A 23,802-nucleotide genomic window follows, 5' to 3' on the forward strand; every position below is an offset into this window, starting at 1 on the left:
TTCTGGAACAGTGTTGTAAATACAACTTAACCACTGATTTCTAGTCGTGTCTTCTTTTGGAAGGCCAAACAAAGTAGTTTCGCTTTCACAACGAAACAGCGTCACACACTGCGGCCTTGAGCGAGCGGAGGCCAGAGGCCCAGAGTGAGCCGCGGCTTAGAATGAGTGGAGGCCGGCTTGAGTGAGCAGAGGCAGGTGGGCTTGAGAACGGCACAGCTGGCGGATTCGACGAAGGAGCGTCCGGCAGGCTTGCGGCAACCACATGTGACGACCCCGGGCTGGACTCCGCTTCGTCCACACAAAGTAGTTTCGCTTTCACAACGAAACACACAGCGCCTTCACGACATGGTGGCGGCGGCAACAACAATACTACAGCGAGAATAAAAGTTACGCCTTCTTTCTTTGCGTGAACATTTGGGCGGCGTTATGCAAATCTTCCCACATCGTGAGGTAGACATGTGGGGGCGTGTTAGAACGAGCCGTTTTAGGTAGGCGTGGCTGACTCTTAACTTTTATAAAGAATATCTCTTTGGATTTGAGACTTTAGTCTTTGCAACTTTACAGATCTTCTTTATGCACCAAGAGCTCGTAACACTCCAAACAGAAAGGAAAAATTAAAATCGCATCATATGACCCCTTTAATAATCGTTTTTCGTGCTTGAAAGATATACATTTATTTTGATGCTTTTACTAACATACTAAAGCACATGTGAAGCACCTGGTTATTTTAACTGTAATGTGTTATTGGATATTACTTTTAAAGTCAATAATATTCAAATGTGCTAAATTGCAACTTAATAATAATAAACGTGTCATTACAAATATATTTAAATACATGAAATACAATTTTCAATAGAAATTACAAAGCTTGCAATGACTACTTTGCAGTACATTCGACAGTAAACTTTAAACATATTTTAAAGATAATATAAATAATTATAAAATTACATATAAAGATGTACTTAAGTCCTATTTAGGTGGTTCAAAAAAGCCTTTAACTATTTGCATTTAATATAAATTTAAACTATAATATATTTTCATTTAATTGTAAATAACAAAATTAAGTGACATTCAGTTTGCACTAAAGTATATTTTTCTAAAGTATATTATTTCATTTATTAGTACTCTTTTTAAAAGTATGTTAAATTGTACTTCATTTTTACAAGGAAATGTAAATGACTAAATATAAATGCATTGAGTACAAAAATGACCTATTACATGATGGTCTCCCAACCTGGTCAAGCTGATCTTTTGGCTGGATTTAGAAGGAGTTTAGTCAGTTTTCAGCTGGTCAGACATGACCATCTTAAACCAGCAAACTAGCATTTTGTTTTTTGAGCAGGCAGTATATAGTACATACTATATACTATTACATGCAACTCAATAAACAGTATTCCATTCCCATTTCTGTGTGTGGTTATTGAGTGTAGATTTGAGGGAGGTCAAGGCAGGCCTGTGGTACGTGCAGTAGGAAATGACAGTGTCTCTGGAGACAAACTTTAATGGGACATCACTCTTGTCTGTGGGAGAACAGAGAGGCACAGCTGTTGCATACACACTCCAACACACTGCACAGGAAGCTGAGACAGTAGTTTCATAACTCATGGCCTTTTGGAGAGGAACGTGCCCTCTTTAAACATCTGTCACATTTCAGATAAGTAAATCAATCCAAGCAGACACTTTGACTCTATGTGTGATTGTAGAAGTGTTCAATAAATATTCACTTCCTCTGATGTGTGTTTTTAAAGTCTGTCTGTGGTGATGCAGCAATTCTAGGCGTCTGACCTTCGCACTGATTGTTATAAGTGTGGCATCAGCTCATGCCGCTGCAAGTTCTCTTTATATGCAAACCATCAGGGGATTGATTTCCATGCCAGCTGATTAACCCATGGGATGAGTGCGGTTTCCATAGAGACACAAAGTCAGTTGATCAAACGTGGCCGTTTTAATTGGAAGAACCCTCTGGCTTGCGCTCGGCTGTGAGCTTGCTGATTGGTTAGTCGGTTGCTGTAAGGCACAGATGACAAACCATTGACCCAGGGAAATTGCTTCCTGTTCATCTGCCCCCAAGACCGGTCATAATGAAACCCTACACAGTTCATTAGCTGTCTGTAAAGGGTATTATTTGATCCTGGGGGGCGTCTTCATCTCATAGGAATATGTGGATACAGTGAGGATCAGTTGTTCTCTTCACAACAGGCTGGTCTCTTCGCTCATCCTTCTGTTTTCACCCAGACACATGGCCTTGTAGCATCCAGACTCAAGATGGCCAGCTTTCTCTTCTTCTCTCACAATGAATTGGCCTCAATCTGGTGATGAGGAGGGGGTTGGGTGGAAGACTGTGCCCTGATTGTTGTCATATTGGTCAGTTTGTTAAACTGAAGAATGTTGTTGCACATTAGCTGGAGTGTTGCTTGTCAGGATTTAAATGTTGGAATCTGGCTAGTTTAGCCAAAATGATCATTTACTAACCGTCATGTCATTCGAGACATGTTTTTTTAATCATGTATTGATTTTTTTTGTTCAGTTATAATCAATGGGGACTAGAGCTTTCAAGCTTCAAAAAGGATACAAAAGCATCATAAATATTGTGTATAGTACTGTTTAGAGGTGGGCGATATACCGGTAGAAATCTGTCAATTGGTAGAGATTTTGGACTATCATCTTTATCGCAGTTACTAGTTGCTGTGCTACGTGGTCACGAAAACGTATCGTTTGCACACGTTTTTAAGCATTGTGGTTTAAAAACAGGTGATTTTAAGCCGTTAAAATCCAATCAACAGCGAAAGAGAACTCATTTCGCTATATGCGTGCGCTGTCTGAGAGACTGTTTCTGTCAGAGAGGTGCGCTCATGTGAAGATGGTGCTCATAGAACAAGTTATTTTTGCCGCTTTATAGGCCTTAAATTCACACACTTGTATGTGTCAAAATGCCTGTCTTTGCAAGTATCCTTGAAAACACAGTAGGTCTTAAATGAAAGCAAACAGCTGAGAAAGAAAACATGTAACAGTGTACTGGATCCGGGCAGCTCTTAAAGTGAGATCTTTGAGCTCTCAAAGATTTTGATATCATAAAGCAAAAATAACTGTATTGTAATATATATTGTTACCGTGAAATAAAATTACTCATATCGTGATATAAGATTTTGGACATATCGCCCAGTCCAAGTACCGTTCAAAAGTTTGGGGTCACAATGTTTTTGAAAGAAGTCTGTTATGTTCACTAAGACTGCATTTTTTGATGAAAAATCAGTAATATTGTGAAATATTATTACAATTTAAAATATCTGTTTCCTATTTATTCCTGTTATGGCAAAGCTTAATTTTCAGCAGACATTACTGCAGTGTCTGTTTGGTTTAAGAAAATATTCATAACATATCACATGATCCTTCAGAAATCATTCTAATATGCTGATTTAGTGCTCAAGAAATATTTTTATTATTAATGTTGAAAACAGTTGCTTAATATTTTTGTGGAAATTGTGATAAATTATGATTTTTTTAAAGGATTCTTTGATGAATAGCAAGTTGAGAAGAATAGCATTTGAAATATAAATCTTATGCAACATTATGAATGTCCTTGCTGCCACTTTTGATGAATTGAATGTGTCCCTGCTGAATAAAAGTATTAATCTCTTTAAAGAAATCATACTGACCCCGAACTTTTGAACAGTAAGTCTTCTGCCACCAGATCATTGCTTCACTGAGAAGGAATCATTCAGACTTCATTTGTAAACTGGATCACATGATTAATTGAAAAGATGTGACACAAAAGAACAATTAATTCATGAATCTAAAATCGCTACTTTTCTCATGAACTCATCATGAGGCTTGGGCAAATGTCAACATTTTCAGTGAACAGTGGTCTATTTCACATGATTTCAGATGGAGGACTTGAAATGTAGTGCATGACTTGTTTGGTCCTTTTGTAATTTTGGAGCTTTTTCATAACTCCAAGCCATTCGTGTTTACTATATAGAAAAATAAAATTACAGATTATTTGTGTTCCAAAGAAACCTATGGGTCTGAAACGATGTAATGATAACACTTTTTTTTTGTTTGGGTGAACTATTCCTTTAAATCACTTAAAAGTGCCCCGAAGCAGACTGTGAGTGCAATGTAACAACAGACGACACGCACCCCCGTGTCCAGGAAAGAGCCAGAACGCGGCATATGTCGAATGTGTCATTCTCCTCTAACGTGGCCAAAGAGAAGCTGTGAAACCGTTGGTGTTTTATAAGCTAATGGCCTCTTGATTGACACCTATGAAAGCTTTATTATTCTAACTGCCTCCTGCTGCAAATATTTCAGCATTTTATGCTACAAAGAATGCCGACGATTTCCATAAGGGGTTACAAAATACTGCAGTATTACAATGTTCTTTTTTTAGAGCGCGCTCCTGGAGATGAGTTATTATCAAAGCTTCTGTCAGCAGAAAAACTCATAATAACAGAGCATCCACAAAATTCCTTATTGCATTACTCCTGCTCCAGTGCAATTATTTATTGAGGAGATGCCGCTGGCGATCTCATGAGAATCTTTTACCGGATGCGTTCTCAGCAGCAGCCCAGCTGTGCTTTTCCACAAAATCCGCTGTGACCCCTGGGGAGGAAAGTCTTTGCGGTATAGTTGTCTGTAACTATAAAGTAACTTTAAGCCAAATATCTAGGTATGGTTTTTTTTACCTTGGCAGTGAGATGCTGTGAATTTATAGGCACAGATATACTGAAGGATCCAGATGGACACAGTTCTTACACATGATCTGGTGATCTGGATCTTCATCCGTAATGACTCTGGCAAAGAAGTGACCGATGGCTTGCCCAAAGTGTTGCCAAGGACCACAGTGGCTCATCTCGATCTGGGACTACAGACTTTCCAAACACATTCCCCCATCAAATGGCTTTTCCAGTGCCTTATTTTATATGGCATGAAACACACAATCCTAACATTCCTTGTGAAGGAATCGCTTCCTTTTTTAAATCTTCATTCTAACATTTCAGTGAGAATGGGTCCCATATTTCTTAGACTATAGTTTTATAAGCAGTGCTGGATTTAGGTATATAATATATACCAAAATCCCTTCGTCGACAGTTGTAGAGACTTCAGGATGAGGAACAACCCAAAACAGTCTAGCAATCACATCTTGCTAAACACCTCTGATCACCTTAGCAAATGCATGGCAACCCTTGGCAGTAAAATTCCAGTTTTGCGGTTTATCTCTCTCTTCATCTGCATGTTATACTCCCTGAAATACAATCATTAGAGGAAATCATTGCACAAACTATCTTCAGATCACAGTTGCTATAGTTACTCTGGAGCACATTGGTGAGGATCTAGACAAAGTTCTTGGTGCTTGTTCCTCAGAAGGAAATTGATGCTGGTGCTCACATGCATTTTAGGAGATGCTTGATATGTGTTCATGCTGAGAGACTCATAAGCGCCCTGCTACTGTGAACCAATGATCCATTGTCTTCATTAGACCATGAATACAGAATTTATCATCGCATAGAAGAGTTGCTTCTGCTTGCTGTGGGTTCTGTGTAGTTTTTTTTCTCTATAACATAATGCTTATGTAACCAATTGTGATTTATAGTCAGTCATTTGTAAGTTTGACTAAAAGTATCTGAAAATTCCAGGATTGCACGTTAAGATGTTCTGCACAATGTGCTGTCTGGTACTACAGTATGTGCAGAGCTCCCTTCCTGAATCTAATCGCCTGCTCTCTTTGTTTCCCTGCAGGCAACAATCACCAGAGCCAAACAAGTGTTCAGGTAGGACTTGTTTGTCATTTTTGGTACTGAGAACTGTACAAGACTTGATTTTTAATAATCTGCGTGTGTTTTTACAGCTTTTGGGGGATTTCCCCCCAAGCATATTGACATATTTGTTTTTGTGGTAGGTCTTTTCCAGTTGAATACAGTTTAAAAGATACATGATGTTAGGAATGTTTTCTTATGATATCCATTTTTTATTTTTTTTTATCTTACGCATACAGAAAGCTTAAAACAAGTATTTGACTCACAGGCTATCAAGGGTGTAGTTTATTATTTGGAAGAGAGTAAATAATTTAGCATGAGATACTGGTAAATGAAGATTTGACCACAATAGGATTCCTAAAATAGTATGCAGATAATGCTATGCTTTTAATGATTCTTTCTGATATTACTAAAAGAAAATTAATAATAAAACAACAAAATAAATAACAGTTATTATTAAATGAAAGCTTACTAAAAACAATTAAATGTTTTATTTGTTTACCTGCATGCCATGTGACCATTAGCCAGCATCAGTGAACCGTGAACATTGTTGTTATTATTATTTGTGACCCTGGACCACAAAACCAGTCATAAGTAGCACGGGTATATTTGTAGCAATAGCCAACAATCCAAATCCATGGGTCAAAATTATTGATTTTTCTTTTATGCCAAAAATCATTAGGATATTAAGTAAAGATCATGTTCCTTGAAGATATTTTGTAAATGTCCTACCGTAAATATATCAAAACTGAATTTTTGATTAGTAATATGCATTGCTAAGAACTTTGTTTGGACAACTTTAAAGGCGATTTTCTCAATATTTAGATTTTTTTGCACCCTCAGATTCCAGATTTTCAAATTGTTGCATCTCGGCCAAATATTGTCCTATCCTAACAAACCATACATCAATGGAAAGCTTATTTATTTCATGACCCTTATGACTGGTTTTGTGGTCCAGGGTCACATTTAATTTAAATTCTCATAGGTAAATATTTTAAGTCAAAAGGGTTCTGCTGACAAAAAAGTTTGTGAATTTTTACATTTTTACAATATTATTTTTTATATTATGATATATTATGTAAAATATATATTTTTATTAATATTTGTTCATATATTTATCGATGTATCTCTCAGTATTCAAATGAAACTGAGAGATACATCGAAAGGCATTATTTATGAATTAGAATCAGTTAATATGTTAATGCCTCACTAATATTTGCATATAGTTTCTCCAGTAGCACAATTGGCTTTTTCATCTCGTACAAACCTACAGTACTTCTTCTGGTATGTATTAACTATGCAGTTTAAGAGTAGGACGATAGTATTTGCATTGAAAATAAACACTTTGGATTTGTTCAGAATGAATGCCAACTTCATGTTCTTCATGGATTTGGGTGGCTGTTTCTTATCGGAGAGTTTGAGTGAGTGGAGAGGAAAGACTCACCCTTCAGAGAGGCAGCTGTGCTGTCCATCTCCCCTCACACAAAAGATCAGAAGTGCTGCCTGGGCTTCAGTCTCCACTGGGATGCCAGCCATTTGATTGTTATCTGTCTATTCAGCTTGTGGAGGTGGGGCCCACCATCACACATCATCCTGGACCAGGACTCTGTTTAATCTGGCTCGCTGTCAAATGAAACTAGCCTGCATGTTTGGGTTACTGAGTGAAACGTCCAAGAGCCATTTGTTCTGAAGGAGCCTCAGGTTGAGCTCACTGCGGTACCGCATGACAGGATTGTGCATCTGCACATGTCTGCCACCTTGTGGCTGAGGATTCGCAAAACTCATGTGGACCAAGAGCTCTACCATAGTTAGGGATGATTGCGAGTTTGTTCTATCATGTCATTTGGATCTGAGATTATTATTTCAACTATTTAACAGAGTTTCACACTTAAATATATTAATAATCTGACTCAGGATCTGGAACAAAAAAGAATGAGGTTTCAATTTTTTCTGATTTGGTTTGCTGACTCTGTGAAGTGCAAAGGTCTTTTGGATAACCATCAAACATCAATCTGTTATTCTTCTCTCCTCCCCCATTCTTTCTCTATGGCGCTATCCATTTTTGTGTCCAGCCTCTGCAGTGAGGTGCATTTGGTCGATGAAGGCGACTCATCATTGTGATGTATAATGGCTCCTGCGCTGAGTGCTATGTTGGGGTCAGGGGCCGTGGGGTCAGAGGTCGCAGGGGCGGCGGCGCTGGCTAAAGGGGAGCTGGCACTTGTAGGCACGCTCACGGCGCTCACAGCTTTCCTGCTGCTCTCTGTCCTGCTGCTGCTGTGTGCGAGCTGCCAGGGGTGAGTATCATTAAAACGCTCCTATTCTTTGATACGTCTAATATTTTAATACTGTAGAGCAGACTATAGTAGCTGATAATATCTAATAGCTAATACTAATATAAAATACATTTTTGTCAACAAATGAGCATGCTCATATGGAATCTGCACATTCAGAAATATCCAAAGAATTGGAATGGCATCAGTCACAAAATTCAACACATACCTCATTCCTGTTATTACATATTTTGCCTAATTTAATTATGCTTTCTAAATTATTATGCTTTCATTTAGTAATATGATAGTTATGCTCCAATCTTCATTTAACACCGTTTACCACATTTTACCATAAATCCATTCTGCAGGATTCCACAGATTTTTTTTCTCCCCAAACTGGCAAAAAGTCTACCTAGACCTTTAAATTAGATGTGAAAAATTATTGAAATGAAACTAACCTTTATTTTACACAATATTTACTCAAAATTTACTAAAGCATTTGAAAACAAAAAGTGCACTTTGAATACTAACAGTTAATATTAAAAAGGCATTAAAATGTTTTGGATTTCAGTTCTTAATTTTCAGTTATTATCTCAAAATGGTAAAATAAAAATGGCAAATAACAAAAAATATATCAGTCTGTCACTGATTTATTAGTCTGTCACTAATATTTAGTAGGCCTACATGTCATGGAATTAATTAATTTGCCATGCATTTCTTGACAAGATCAGTATATATATTTTATATATACAGTATATTTAAAAAAAAAAAATATATATATATTTAAATTATTTTTATATAATAAGAAATTATATGGTATTTTTGTACTAAATGTTTTTATTTCAACATATAACCAGGATAAAACTTCCAATGGCAGTTTCCTTTGGAGCAGATAAAGCTTAATCCTTGATTCAATACTATATTAAATGTGATTTTAAATGCTTTGCTGTCTAGAACAAGGCTTAGTTTGCATCTTAGAATATGATATTGAATGTTGCCACACAAAGACAAAGCAACAGACAATAGATTTAGAGCACACAGCCAAATCTACAGACTTAATCAAAATTTCTCAGTAATTCTCTCCCTCTGACTCCACAGGCAGAAAAAAGGGGGGCTGCCAGGAGACCATGAAAACCTGATGAATGGGGTAAGCATGTGCTTCAGTGATGCTTTCCATCTAAGAGTTTTAAGCCTGTGCTGCCTCATTGTGGCCATTCCTCGTTTTTCATTTCAAAAGGAATTTTTAATCACAGAGTCCCAAGATTACATGAACCATCTTTAGAGTGTTTTAGTCATGAGACTGTGTGACCGCTGTGCTCGGGGGCCTCGTAAAGATGGGAGAACAGAGAAGAGAATGGACGGTCATTGTGCGACCCGGGGTTTGTGGGAGGAAAGCATGAAGCAGACAGATTAACATTTTTGTTTGGCCGCAGGGAGATGAGAAACTTCATGCATGAATTGCCTTTCTCTCTGGGTCTGTTGCATCTGAGTGGGTGTTTTCTGTGAAATTATCATCCAAGGACAGAGTTCAGGAGATGTTTAGCAGTCAGGAGATTAGTGTGACCTACTGAGGGCATAATTGAGTGCTAAAACACACACATGTATATACACAAACAGCTGTATAGGCAGTGTCTGTGGGACTGTTTTACGCATGAATCGTTCATTGTAACTGTCATTAAATGAGGGGGCCCGCCAGCATGTGTTTGTGGCTTGTTGACTGATTACGAAGGCTTGTGGAGCACACATGTACAATACACAGATCATGAGGCCACCACACAGCCAGATGTTGATTTTATGTTTATTATATTCATCGGGATGCGTTTACCTCAATTTTATCGTTAGCTATGCATTCTGCATTTGCATGCTGTGCACTACACTAACAGCAGCATGAAAGCTGTAAAAATGTCTAAACTGTGGCCTTTATGCAAATGCTGTTAATAACACTCACTGGTTATGCATACAGTACGACAGAAACTGGGCTCTCGACATTTTGAGGTTTGCGACTTATTTTGAATTTCACAGGAGTAATTAAATGACTTGTAGATTACATTAAGAATAACAGCACATTTTACTACTTAGTCAGGTTTAATTGTTATTGACTGTACTAGAACTTTAACAAATAATTTGGGCATGGTGAAAAAGAGGTGGGTACCACTCTAAAACTCAGCCGGCATCTTGCCACGTATTGGAAAAGAGATAAACCATCACTCGCATAAACCAAACCATATAGGCTTTTAGATACTTTGTCAAATAACTGAGTGCAAAAGATTGCACTGCCTCAAACTAAAAAGAAATGTAACTTTTTTTTAATCAAGACAGTGAACTGAACTTTAAAGGAACACTCCACTATTTTTGAAAATAGGCTCATTTTCTAACTCCCCTAGAGTTAAACAGTTGAGTTTTACCATTTTCGAATCCATTCAGCCGATCTCCGGGTCTGGCGTAGCACTTTTAGCTGCAGCTTAGCATAGATCATTGAATCTGATTAGACCATTAGCATCTCGCTCAAAAATGACCAAAGAGTTTCTATATTTTTCCTATTTAAAACTTGACTCTTCTGTAGTTACATCGTGTACTAAGACCGACGGAAAATGAAAAGTTGCGATTTTCTAGGCCGATATGGCTAGGAACTATACTCTCATTCCGGCGTAATAATCAAGGAACTTTGCTGCCGTACCATGGGTGCAGCAGGCGCAATGATATTACGCAGCGCCTGAAAATAGGCTAACTTCCGAGGGGAGTTGGAAAAAGAGCCTATTTTCAAAAATAGTGGAGTGTTCTTTTAAGTTTTACAAATGTTTCTATTAAAATTGTCAATATATGCTACCATTCAAAAGTTTGTAAAGTTTTTTTTTTATATAAATTAAAATTTATATAATCATCAAGACTGCATTTAATTGAAGACTTTTACATTGTTACAAAAGATTTCTATTTCAAATGCTGTTCAGTTAAACTTTCTATTAATCAAAAGAGTCAAAAGAAAAAAAATGATAACTGTCTCCACAAAAATATTAAGCAGTGACGCACAGCAGTTTTCAACTCTGATAATAATAAAACATGTCACCTGAGCAGCAAATCTGCATATTAGAAATTTCTGAAGGATCATGGGACTTTGAAGACTGGGAAAATGATGCTGAAAATTCAGCTTTGCATCACAGGAATAAATTACATTTTAAAATGTATTAAAATATAAATGATCTTTAGAATTGTAAAATTTCACAATATTACTGTTTTGCTTTATTTTTGATCAATTAAATACAGCCTTGGTGAGCAAAAGAGACTTTTTTCAAAAACAGAGAGATCTTATTGTCTCTAAACTTTAAATGGAAAAATGCCATTGAAATAGTAATTCATTGATTAGAATTTAAATTAATAGTTTAATCAACTGTAAAAAAAAAAAAAAAAACAGTTTTAATCTTCTAGGTCTCATTGTAGCCGATATTTGTTACATTACATTTTAAGATTAACATTTATATATAGGTGTAGTCTAGTTGTCTATGAAAACTGAGCAGATAGCGACAAACATAGGGCTGTGACCTCAAGGTTGAGACCCTCTGTATTATATAAAGTGAGTATTAATGATTGTGACATGATTAAGCAAATGTCTGACATTATCTCTCTGTTAACACTGTAAACCTCTATAGTTTTGATGGACATCTGAAGGCAAATCTTTGCACGATAATGTACACCTTGCCTGTCAATATATTGAGGAGGGCTTCGTTTAAATGGCGGTGTCTGTCACAGCCTGACAGGTTAAATGGGGTCTTTGTCTTGATGTGACAATCTGAGTGGCTCTCAGCATTTAACCTCCTGCATCTGAAGGACTTAATCACCCTGGCAACAGGCATTTCAATGACCTGCCACTAGGCGGTCTCATAGTGCCACTGCATGGTGTTTTTGCTATGGTTTAAAGATGCAAACAAAGAGCTCAATCCAAGTGTCTTTGTCTCCGGTCTCCTTATAGCAGGGGTTCTCAACCTTTTTTGGTCCACCATGACCCATTTTTAAATTTCAATTCTTGCACCCTGGTGTCAAATAATTAAGCTATGCACGTTACCATCACACAAGTGACCAATTACATTTCACATTCAGTTAGTTTTATCATTGACCCTGTAACTATAAGAAATAATCAAAAGTCTAGCATGTATCTCATCTCGATCCCTTAATCTATGACAACCCTGTGTGTTTTCGTGGCCCCAAGGTTGAGATCCTCTGCTTTAGCTTGCAGTCTGAAGGCCGATTGCATCATTGAATAGTTTTTATTTAATTTATAGTGCATAGATAACATATTATATCCTATTTCTCTGCAGGTGTCAGAAAAGGAAGTATGTAGCCAGTCAGTAGAGAGCCATGGGACTGACTTGGCGGTCAGCAGCTCTCATAATGGGCCTCTTACCAGTGGTACAGGTAACAGTTCTACAGCAATGTCTCATTGACACTGTCTGTAAACGACTACAGCAGATTTTCACACTCTTTCCACTTACCTTTGTCCTCAGTACTAACAGACACAATGGACACAAGTCCCCAGCCTTCAGAAGACATGCTGTCCAGCCAATCAGAGATCAGATCCTCTAAGTATCACCAGGATCGCGAATTACCCAGCATTCCACCCACCGATACCCTCAAAGCAGCCATCGATGCTCAAGCTCCCTCAGGAGAAGGCACGTACGAGGTGGTGAAGGACAGCACCTCCCGTGATGTCAGTGTTGAGGATTGTCTATACGAGACAGTGAAAGAACTCAAGGACATTGGCCTTTCCAACGGTACACTAAGTCCAGAGGAACCACCTGCACCTCTTCTTAATGGCCACCCAAGCCCCGCTACACCAGACCACACCATGCTGCCCAATGGTGTGGAGTATGCCTCCGTCAACCTCAGCAAGAAGAGCCGCTACAGCACTGACATGGAGGCCAGGCGCTCGGCCGCCATTGTGAATTTCGAAGAGCCTGAGGATGAAAAACCACCTCCTGTACCAGACAAAGTACTGGATGAGAATGAGAATCAGCAGATTCCAAATGGACAGGTGGGGCTACCAAACTCTCTTTCTTATGAAAGTACCATTGTTGTCCTGTAGAGAAAACTGTAGAGTACACTTCCTTGCATGAATCCACATTATCGCAAGGCATAACATACCTGCACTTGTTTTGCCTGGCAGAAGCTGTACATGTACTGGATTTCTTTTTTGATAGTCAGTACTACCGATACTTTAGAAGGACTGTTATCATTTAATTAAAGTTTCATCTATTCAAAGTACCAGTAAGCTGGTATCCCTAGTACCCTAGGGGTAGCGCAGGTGTGTCCGATCCTCCTCCTGGAGGGCACCTTCCTGCTGGGTTTAGCTCCAGCACACCTGCTTGGAAGTCGCTGCGGCCAAAACTGTGTACTTTAAAGGGATAGTTCACCCAAAAATGAAAATTCTGTCATTAATTACTCACCCTCATGTCGTTCCAAGACCAAATTAAGATATTTTTGATGAAATCCGAGTTTTCTGACCCTGCATAGACAGCAAGGGAACTACAAATTTTAGTTTTCTTTGCGCACAAAAAGTATTTTCGTTGCTTCATAAAATTATGGTTGAACCACTGATGTCACATTTTAACGATGTTCTTACTATGTTTCTGGACTTTGAACGTGTCAGTTGGTTGCTAAAAAATATCTTAATTTGTGTTCCGAATATGAACGGAGGTCTTACAGGTTTGGAACGACATGAGGGTGACCCATTTTTGGGTGAACTATCCCTTTAAGAATAGGTACTACATTTGTATAAATTACTTTGTGACGTCCATACGTACTACATCCACCACTATCATGTGACTACAACTTCAGTCATGTCCCTTCACCAACTTTTATGAATCACCTCACATGGCCTCATGGGATAGTATTCCATTGGATGCACACTTCAGAATCTCGCCAGAAGTAGTAGGCCATCCAGGTATTTTTTGTATCCTATTTTTGTACCATATATCACTTTTCTCTTACTAGAGTACATGGTAGGGAATGGGGTGCTCCAGTATATTGGTATTGACGATTGACAATTCCCCCACCCCCTTTTTCTTTTTTGGATGTGACAAGTAATCTTGAGTATCTTGATTGACTTGCTCAGGTGTGTTTAATTAGGATTGAAACTAAGAGCTAATAGCCTTCCAGGAGCATGACTGGACACCCCTGGAGTCGCATGTAAGTATTACGTTAAATGAATATGGCAATCACCCAGTAGCATTTTCGTACCAATTTTAGAGTACCATCATATTATCATTTGATACCCTTTGATACACTGGTACCACCACAGTACTGTTTTTGTAAGGTTCATTAAAGGGTTAAAATCGTTAATACAGCATCAGTTGCTCTCCTGCAGTAATCATTTGCTTTAGCAGGAGCTACTCCATCTCATGCAGAGTGATGTGACCCTTTGACATGTATAATTGAGAACAAAGAAGAATAATCTCAATCTCAGAAACAAACCAAAAAGGAGCTGCACCAACATTCTCCAGTGCCAGCTAAACTTAGAGACTGCAAGAGAATAATAGAGAACAGTGTGATTCCAGTTTAATTACAATCTTTTAGGTTGATGGTGATATACGTACATGCGCCTGTAGCATACAAATGAAGCCATCTGTAGAGGAGAGCAGACAGGCTGCTGTTGCACCTGCAGTCAATGTCTGCAAACGGTGTGAGCATTCACTACAGCTACACACTACTGTCACCAGTCGAGGACGCCCTGCACCTCCTTTGTTAATCACTTCCCTCTTGCACTCTCACTCTGTCAATCTCTCTCTTTTGCTCTAACGTCCGCTCTCTCTCCTTTTGTTGTTCTCATTTGGTATTTTTGCCCTGTATTTGTTTCCTTTGTCCTTGTACTCAAAAATCAATTATATGTGTTTTCCACCAAAAACGGTGGTATAGATTTCATGCTCAGCCAGAGATCTACCCAAAACTACCTGGCCCATGCTTCTGCTGACCTGAGAGGTGCATTATGACACAATGGAGTATGCTACTATATAACTTGCCCACAGACAAGTGTAACACATCACAGACTGTTTGTAAGATTTGAGAACAAACTTTAACATTCAAAATGCACAGTGTTGGGGAGTAACTAGTTACATGTAATGGAATTACGTAATTTAATTACAAAATAAATGTAACTGTAATCAGTTACTGAGAAAAAAATGTGTAATTAAATTAAAGTTACTTATGAAAATGTTAACGATTACAAAGGGGGTTACATCTGAATATTTTCACACACATACATATTTATTAAATTTTTTCCCAAATAGCATTGACTGCTCTAAAATATGAGACACCAATGTTTCAGGAGTTTAGGACACAGAATAGGACACGTGCTTATTCTATAACTATTTTATTCCCTATTTGGGTTTATGTATATGCTTTATTTTTTTAAGATGAACTGTTTTTTTTCCAAGGCATTGTTAGATGCCAATGTTTCCTATCATATCTATGCAAAGATTTGATTTCAAAAACAGTATAATAGCTATTAAACCATTTCTTGTTATGATTTAAATCTGTATTAAACCTCAGAATGATCTCAAAGTAAAAAGTCTGATTTTGTGGTGGCTGTGCTTTAAAATTAAATTATTCTAATCTTAATTCAAGTGATGAATGATTTTGAAAGTCTGACAGTAATCAGTGTTGAGTACTACTATAAGGTTAACCCTGTCTGGTGTAAATGTTTTAAAATGAACAGTTGAAAACATTCATTAGAAATTTAGAAAGGTAATCAAATGTAATTAGTTACATTACTTTAATAAAGTAATTGAAATAGTTACACTACTTATTACATTTTAAATAGGGTAACCTGTAGTCTGAAACCTATTACATTTCCAAAGTAACCTTCCCAACACTGAAAATGCATCAAACAAATAAAATTACAATCAAGCAATTAGTATCCACATTGATATTTGACATTTTAGTCGGATTGACACAACATACAGTACATGGGAATGGGATGTTCACCAACTGAACCAATCTGAATGCTACTAGTAAGCAATTAAGTTTTGTTTTGCATCATATTTGCCAAAAGAAATGTAAAAACTTGCCACCCCTTGGGCTTCTGATGTCAAATAGTTACTGATTCAAAACCAGCAGAGTTTAGGGGGCCAATGCAGAGCCAATTTTGCCCAACATTTCTGTAAATGTGTTTAATGATTCCAGATTGGCCACTGGATTTGGCACTGGCACTCTTGGCGCTTACTTGCACCCTTTGGGTTAAAGTGTCTCCTACTACACCATTGGTTTAAACTTGACACCTATCAATCCAAATCCTAGTCGCTGTGGCCTGATGTAGACGTGTAATGGGGCTGCAGTAATTCATCTTATCGGTCACATATGCACATAGGGATCAGAGCGTTCCAGCTGTCCAATGTCTGACAGCTCACCCTCATGATGAATGAGACGGCAGAGCATGTGTTTACAGGTACATCAGTCTGTGTTTGACCAAGAGAATCATTCAGTTAAAGCTGGGATGCCCGAACGGACAAGTGCATGTTGTAACACATGCACGCACATTGGACACATTGCCTCATTAGTTCACGGTGTGGACTGCACTGTATGTTTGGTTATTTGAGGGAAGCACGCAAGCCTGGCTTGAGTGGAATGCCATGTGTGTCATTATGCATTGGTGCCACTGTCACTATGCTAGCGTGACGGACTGAGGGCAGCTGTCTTTGATAAACTGTGATTTCAGCACATCAACACTCAGAAGTCTCCTGCTAAAGGGAAGGACTTTTATTGTTAGCCTGATGCCTTGTCAAAAATGCGTGGGCACATGCTGACAACTGTGTAAAAGCAAATACTAATCGACACCATTGAGCGCAGAGCTACAGGCCATTGCTTCATGCCCGGGCCATACTGTCAGCATCCTGTCACAGTCAGGGTATGATCTAATGTGAACTTCACAGGGTATTCAGCCATTGGGGAATGCATGTGTTCAGTAAGAAGGGCACTGCAAACGGATCCACCAGTCATTGCATTCCACCTCAGTACTACGCAAAATTTGGCGATAATAAATTACATTTTTATTCAGCTTGGTCTACTTCAGGTCTCTATGCAGGTGTTTGTGGGTGTAGTCAAAAGTCCCTTTTAAGGAAAGTCAGTTCACTCTGCGGCCATATTTGCAACGCCTCCAGGCAGCTATTTCGGACATGCAAGACCAACTTCTACGTACTTGAATGAAGAAATAGCTTGCCAAACTGACATGTAGATAACATATTTCAAGTCAGCAATAAAAACTGACATGAACTGTCCCATAAGTGTTGTTTCTTATGCTCAAATAGTGTTAAAAAGCAATATATAGCAAATGTGCATGTGCAGTCCAGTGCAGATTGTTTTTATGGGAACTGGAGCTTCTTACAACAACTGCTATGATGCAATGACTTTACCAATCAGCATCTGATTCTTTTATTTATAAGGCAGACTTATTCCACCATATTGCACATTTCACTTTCTCCCATTCATAGTAATATCAGTGAATTGTCTTGGAATATATATATATATATATATATATATATATATAAAGTTTTGACATGAGTGATATAACAGTTAAGTATGAATAAATATGTTATTTAATATATATTTCATGCAAATACATATATATGGGTGTATGTGTCTGTAATGATGTCTTCACACACAACCCTAATCTTTGTGACTGTCTGTGTGATGACGTTGCGGTGCGTTTTAAACGCTTCCGATAATTATTCATTTCTTATATGGGCAAATCAATGGAAGAGACGCTTTAATTAATATAGAGGGCTGGATAGAGACAAAGGCAAGAGTGAATTAGCAGATAAGCCCTATTGTAAGAGACATTTGTTAGTTGTGATGAGGTCAGGGGTGTTTTTGCGGAGCCACACGGATGGGCTATTAAATTAATTGCTTTGCTAATTAAACCAATATCAAAGCACATCTGGCGAGTCCCTGATGCACATTCTGCGCAATTATATCAAAGCAAAGCACACCTCAAGTTCAAGGGATGAGATGGCTTCATCAAAACAGGCTTGAAATGTTGGCACTAAAACATCTAAGGATTAATCTTGAATTGGTTATAGCAAATTTCCCACTTAACTGTAATCTGTCTGTCAGTGAGGTGACTGCGACAGGGATTGATATTCTTCTCCAACAGCCAAGGTGTCTGCTATTGCTCTTCTGTAGGATTTACTTTGTTAATTAATGACTCAGTTATTGATTCTCTTTGTAAATATATAACCTCTCTTGCTAGGAGAGGAACTATACATTTGATTTCAATCAGTAACTCTTAAGTAATGAATGAGTGGCTTAGTTTTTGCATCAGTCAGTCTTTGACACTAGCATGTGTCAGCTGAAGTGAGCCATTTCCTATGCTGCTGTATGTTTAAACTGATTAAATATGACGCGTTTTTAACTAATGGTCTTGTTTCAATCATTGTCCAACAGTTACACTCGCCGCTGACAACTCCAGAGCTTCAGGACAACGTGTCTCCGGACAGTGAGGTAGGCTCAGCGTCAGCATCTTGTAAAGATAAACTTGAAGTCTTTGCAATAATTAATAATATTTGCATATTAATATTGCACTGAACCAAGTCTGTGGAGTAAAGATGTCTTATTCTCTGTTACATTTCCAATTCCAGTTATCAGACATGTACTCCAATGTAGTGAAGAATTCTATAAAGGAAACTGAGAATGACTACAGCAGCATTGGAGAAATCAAGGGAATGGTGCCGGAGTCGACTTCCAGTGATCTTTACGCCACGGTTGGGGATGAATACCCAATGGCTCTTGGCTCCCAGCCTCCGGAGGGACTTACAGAGAATGCAGACCCTGGGTACGAGACCATCAATATCTCCAAAGCATCTGAAGAGGCTCATCAGGGCAATGGGATAGTGGAACCTGACTACGAGAGTGTGGGGGAACTGGGTCTCAACGGGGACATCTCTCATCTCTGACCACCCATGTAAAGGACTGTGGACACTGAGAAATCACTTCTCTGAGGTTTAGAAGTGGAAGTTGGGGTGGTATCACGAGTATAATGCACTTAACCTTTCCTGATTGAATGTTCTTGAGCATAGCATTTATGCAGCGCATTGTTTTTGAATATTATAAATGAAAGGGTTCATTCAGACCTGTGACCCAGCACAGGAAATGAAACACTCTAGAGTTGCTCAGAAGAGGGTTTGTTATGCTTTTCATGTGAATATTTGGGTACCACAAACCCAAGTTGCCCCTTAGGTGCCCCTCATTGGCATCATTTATGACGGATATATTCCCACCACTTTGCCAAATTTGTCCCCACACATTATGAAATAGCTTGCAGTAGGGATGCATCTAATACAGAGATGGCATCTCCATTTGTTGAGCTGGAGTTTTCAGAGCATTTGTTATTTTTAATGTTTTCTGGGCAGTTGATGTGGGCAACGATGGCTGTTGCTCTCCAATACACACGTCGGCTCTAATCGCTTTCCACGGCTCGTTCCCGTTCTAGTGAAATCACAAAACAAAATGCTAACAAATGCGTCCCCACTACTGATATCCACTAATGTACAGCTGTAATTATGGTTTATTAAAATAAAGTGTTACATTAGGGCGAATTAGAGCCTGAAACCTCTTATACACAAAGGAATACTTTTTGCTAGACCAAAGATTAAACATTAACACATGTATAAATATAAGCAAGAATAACTGCTGCATTGAGAACATAGCAACACAAATGTGACTGAAATTAGTTTAAATGATAAAAATGTATAATGCTAATGTTATTTCAGATTCTATATAAAATATGCTACTTCACACGTGATCTGTACATACAGCAAAAGATCGTGTTTAATTATGTTTGCATATCCTAATTAATATACATGAGCTAAGCCTTCACCGTTTTGTGACATAATAAGCAGCACATCTGTGTAACCCCCTTCCCAAGTCTCCACCACTTTTCAAAACAAAGTGACACCAATGGCTGTGCTCTTACGAGAAACATTTTATTCATAATGTGTACTAGTGGTTTCCATGCGTTTGCATGCTGCACCAGCTGCGAGCTCCACTCTGTCTGCCTGTTTTCACATGATACTAGTTGAGCAACTGACAGAGTTGTGTCCTTATATAACCCCAAGAAGAGAACCAATCAGATCGAGTCAACAGCAGACCGCTCAGCTCAGTCCATTAAGGAACTACACTCATTTTAATCATTCAGAACTGCTGGAGCATTTACTTTCACAAGTAGTAAGCAAGCGATGTTCACATAAGGCATATCGAAATATAAAAGAGGAACATTTAAATGTTGCCATCATTCTGAGCCGTTTAAAATGTTTTATATTCAGTGTGTCAAATCACAGGCTCTGGTGAGGAAGTGACCTTTTAGGTACGCAAAGTTAAGCACACTCATTTATGAGTGTACTAAAAGGGTATTAATGAAAAGTTGGCTATTTATTGCTGGTGTGAGTTCACATCCTTTCAATTGTTCACTTATTGCCACTTGTGATGTAATTGAGCTATGTTATCAATATGTATGTGTAATATTTTTTATTGTATTGATTGAGTGTCAGATACATTATATATTTCAAATATTGTTTGGTTTTTACATGTAATAGGTACGCAACATTTCAAAAGGCTGAAAAGCACAGGAGAAAAGAGACATCATGGTACTGCCACACTGCAGCTTTGCCTGGCAGCTTATGTACTTTATTATCAGGTATGCATTTAGTTGCTTTTACATTCATGTAGCAGTATAATCAAAAACGCATAGCGCATCCAGACGCTGCATGGGACAACTTCATGCCAAGAGACACTTGTAAATATTCAAAAGACTTTTATGATCTATTAAATTGTCAATGTTTAAGTATAGTTCTGTAATAATTGGCAGCAGCTCTCAAATGACAGCATGTGGAACTTGTAGTTTGTATATTGAGGAACTAATGAAGCTTTAAGAGTCAGTGGAATACATGCTGTTTTCTAGATGCATTTTTAAGTAAAGAAAGTTTAAAGGAGTTTTATTAACATTTAAAAGACTAATAACAGGAATATGTATTTAAAATGTGAGGTTTAATTAAGGACTGTGGATGGAGTCCAAATGTTGTCCGTGTTTGCTTGTAATGGTACGTCGTGTTGGTACAGGTTCCATATTAAGAAGATTCTTGTTTTATTTAATATCATGGTGAAACATTGAATATTTGGTTTCTCCCTCTAACCAAATTTTGGGTATTAAGTTGTAAATAAGAATGGATTTTACATTTGTTTATTTCATCATAATCATATTGTGGTATTTGCTTATTAAACAAATAGTCATGCTGGACTAATAATATAATGTGTGTACATGTTTATTCAATATATATATAATATTAGCATCATTGCATCATGGCAATCTTATGACAAGAAAGGACATTTCTACTGGCTTAGTGCACAAAAGCACAATAATCTCTTGATATTTAATCTGCCAATACATCCTAATAAACTAAGTTCTCAAGTGTAGAAAAACAACCTTCGATAAGGCGGTTTTATTATCATGTCAGTGCACTGGTATTAGGGGATTTAAGAACATATTTCACTGTCCAGCCAGGTATTGATTGAATCTGTGGTCAAAGCAACATGCATTTTCAATGCAAGTACTCCATAAGGGAGCAGCAGCAAACAAGTGCATTGAATAGATTTTTTTATTTTCACTTCATAAGGATAAATTATTTGTTAAAAGATTAAATCTTTTCAGCCATGCCTTAAGGGGTTATTCCTATAGACAGTTTGTTATAAGCGAATCATGCCCACAAGCACACAGTAATTATATTATACTTTGAGAGGCTATGCAAGGAGTGCGGTTCTTTGATCAATGCTACAATCGATTCAGAACTCACACTGACATGCATATACAACATGCACATGTTTGTGCTTAACCATACACAAAGGTAAAATTGTTAAATTAAGGCTTATATATAATGCACACAAGCAGGTGGATTACTTTTAAATGTAATCGATTCAAATTACACACTTAAAACTGTAATAACATGATCTCTGAGTCAGTATGCTACATCTACTACTATTATTTCTACTATTTTGACATAAAAACAACTTTTATCAACAACAGAAAAAAAAAAATTTTTTACTGTGTTTTAAAGGGGTCATATGATGCTTTTTTAAAGATCATTATTTTGTGTATTTGGTGTAACAGAACTCTCTCTCACGCTTTCTCTCACTTTCTCTTTCTCTCACGCTTTCTCTCACTTTCTCTTTCTCTCGCTCGCTCTCTTTCTCTCGCTCTATCTCTTTCTCTCGCTCTCTCTCTCGCTCTCTTTCTCTCTCTCTCTCTCTCCATCAAATGCATTGCTGTTCTGTTGTAAGTAGCTCATCTTAAAGTATCCTAAATGCATCTACTTCCGGAAGGCCAAATAAAGTGCTTTTGCTTTCGCCTAGAAACACACAGCGTCTCCCTGACATGGCTGCTTCAACACTAACTGCGGTTACTGAAACCACGCCTTCTTTCTTTGCGTGCACATTTGGGCGGCATTATGCAAATATTTCCACATAGTGAGGTAGATATGTGGGGGCGTGTTAGAACGAGCCGTTTTAGGGGGGCGTGGCAGTCTTAACTTTGATAAAGAATATCTCTTTGGTTTTGAGACTTTAGTCTTTGCAACTTCAGGGATCTTATCTATTCACAATCAGCTTGTAACACTCCAAAGAGAAAGGAAAACTTGAAATCGCATCATATGACCCCTTTAAATGAAAAACTAAATCTACTAACTAATCTACTTACAGTATTTATTACTAGTAATTTCATAATTTTAGCATGTGCTGATAAAATGTATTGTCTGAATGCTCTCTAAGTCACTTTGAATAAATGTAAAATACATAAAAGTGAAATTTAAACGTTAGTAAAGTTTACTAGTAAACATTACATTAAAAAAATGGATTGTAACAGTGATTGTTTCCATGTGTCTGCTTGAAAGTTATTTCAGTGCGTGGTCAAAGTAAGAAAGAGACTGAGGTCTCTGGGATATACTGTTACTTTCACTGTGTTCAAGTTTGTGAGTTTGTGACTGACAGTAGCCTAAATTAGACTGATATTATTTGTCATAATTTTACATTTTAAAAGACTAACATAATGTTAGTCTGAATTATAAAGTTTTTTTTTTCTCTGCCCGAATATGCCTAAACAGTATCTCAAAATATTAGTCCAAATTCACATTATTTAGAAAACATAAGGTGAAAAGCACATGAATGACCTACTACTTCAGACAAGATTCTGAAGAGCAAATCCAATGGACATCCTATGAGGAGAAGAGTTGTGAATGGCAGTGAAGCGGTGACAACATGTAGAATGTCTAGATTACATAATACATTTACACTATCCACTTGATTTTTACCGTAAGAGCGGTCGCAGCCATTTGTAAATTTAATGTGTCTGGCTTCCAGTCTCATCTGCGTCCAGCTATTTTTAGCTGTGCAAAACAGCTCTTTTTGCTGCTTTATATTGCAAATTGGTGTCTTTCCATATTATTTTAATGTATTATCTTAATTATGAACACACTGGCTTGTAGTGCAAACAGTTTTACCATTTACTGCACTTTGTTATTCTTCTCGTTATTTCCCTAAGGCAGCTAATGAACCGGAAATCTCGCACATTCACAGAAAACGGCTTACTTCCGCGTTGAAGAATAAGGTGGATATATAGTATAATTTTCTTAAAGGTCGCTATTACATTTGGTATTTAAGATCATTTAAGCATGCATTAAAGGAATAGTGCAGCCAGAAATAATCATCATGTTAATAGTGAGACTGTTATCCTGTTGTGTTCTGTGGAAGAA

General features: G+C 37.7%; 1 protein-coding gene across 1 annotated transcript in view; it reads left to right on the forward strand.

Annotated features, from left to right (window-relative positions):
* pag1 (phosphoprotein membrane anchor with glycosphingolipid microdomains 1) overlaps positions 1 to 21,294 on the forward strand; it is a 56,693-nt gene extending 35,399 nt beyond the window's left edge. Inside the window, exons 2-8 of the mRNA XM_016504339.1 lie at positions 5,740 to 5,771; positions 7,829 to 8,050; positions 9,125 to 9,173; positions 12,337 to 12,433; positions 12,523 to 13,049; positions 18,452 to 18,508; positions 18,646 to 21,294. Coding sequence (XP_016359825.1) covers positions 7,884 to 8,050; positions 9,125 to 9,173; positions 12,337 to 12,433; positions 12,523 to 13,049; positions 18,452 to 18,508; positions 18,646 to 18,960 — 1,212 coding nt within the window. The 5' untranslated portion in view covers positions 5,740 to 5,771; positions 7,829 to 7,883 and the 3' untranslated portion in view covers positions 18,961 to 21,294. The remainder of the gene's footprint in view (positions 1 to 5,739; positions 5,772 to 7,828; positions 8,051 to 9,124; positions 9,174 to 12,336; positions 12,434 to 12,522; positions 13,050 to 18,451; positions 18,509 to 18,645) is intronic.
* Positions 21,295 to 23,802: the final 2,508 nt, after the last annotated feature.

Source organism: Sinocyclocheilus anshuiensis, unplaced genomic scaffold (assembly GCF_001515605.1).
Source record: "Sinocyclocheilus anshuiensis isolate Anshui unplaced genomic scaffold, SAMN03320099.WGS_v1.1 scaffold54, whole genome shotgun sequence".
NCBI classification, from domain to species: Eukaryota; Metazoa; Chordata; class Actinopteri; order Cypriniformes; family Cyprinidae; genus Sinocyclocheilus; species Sinocyclocheilus anshuiensis.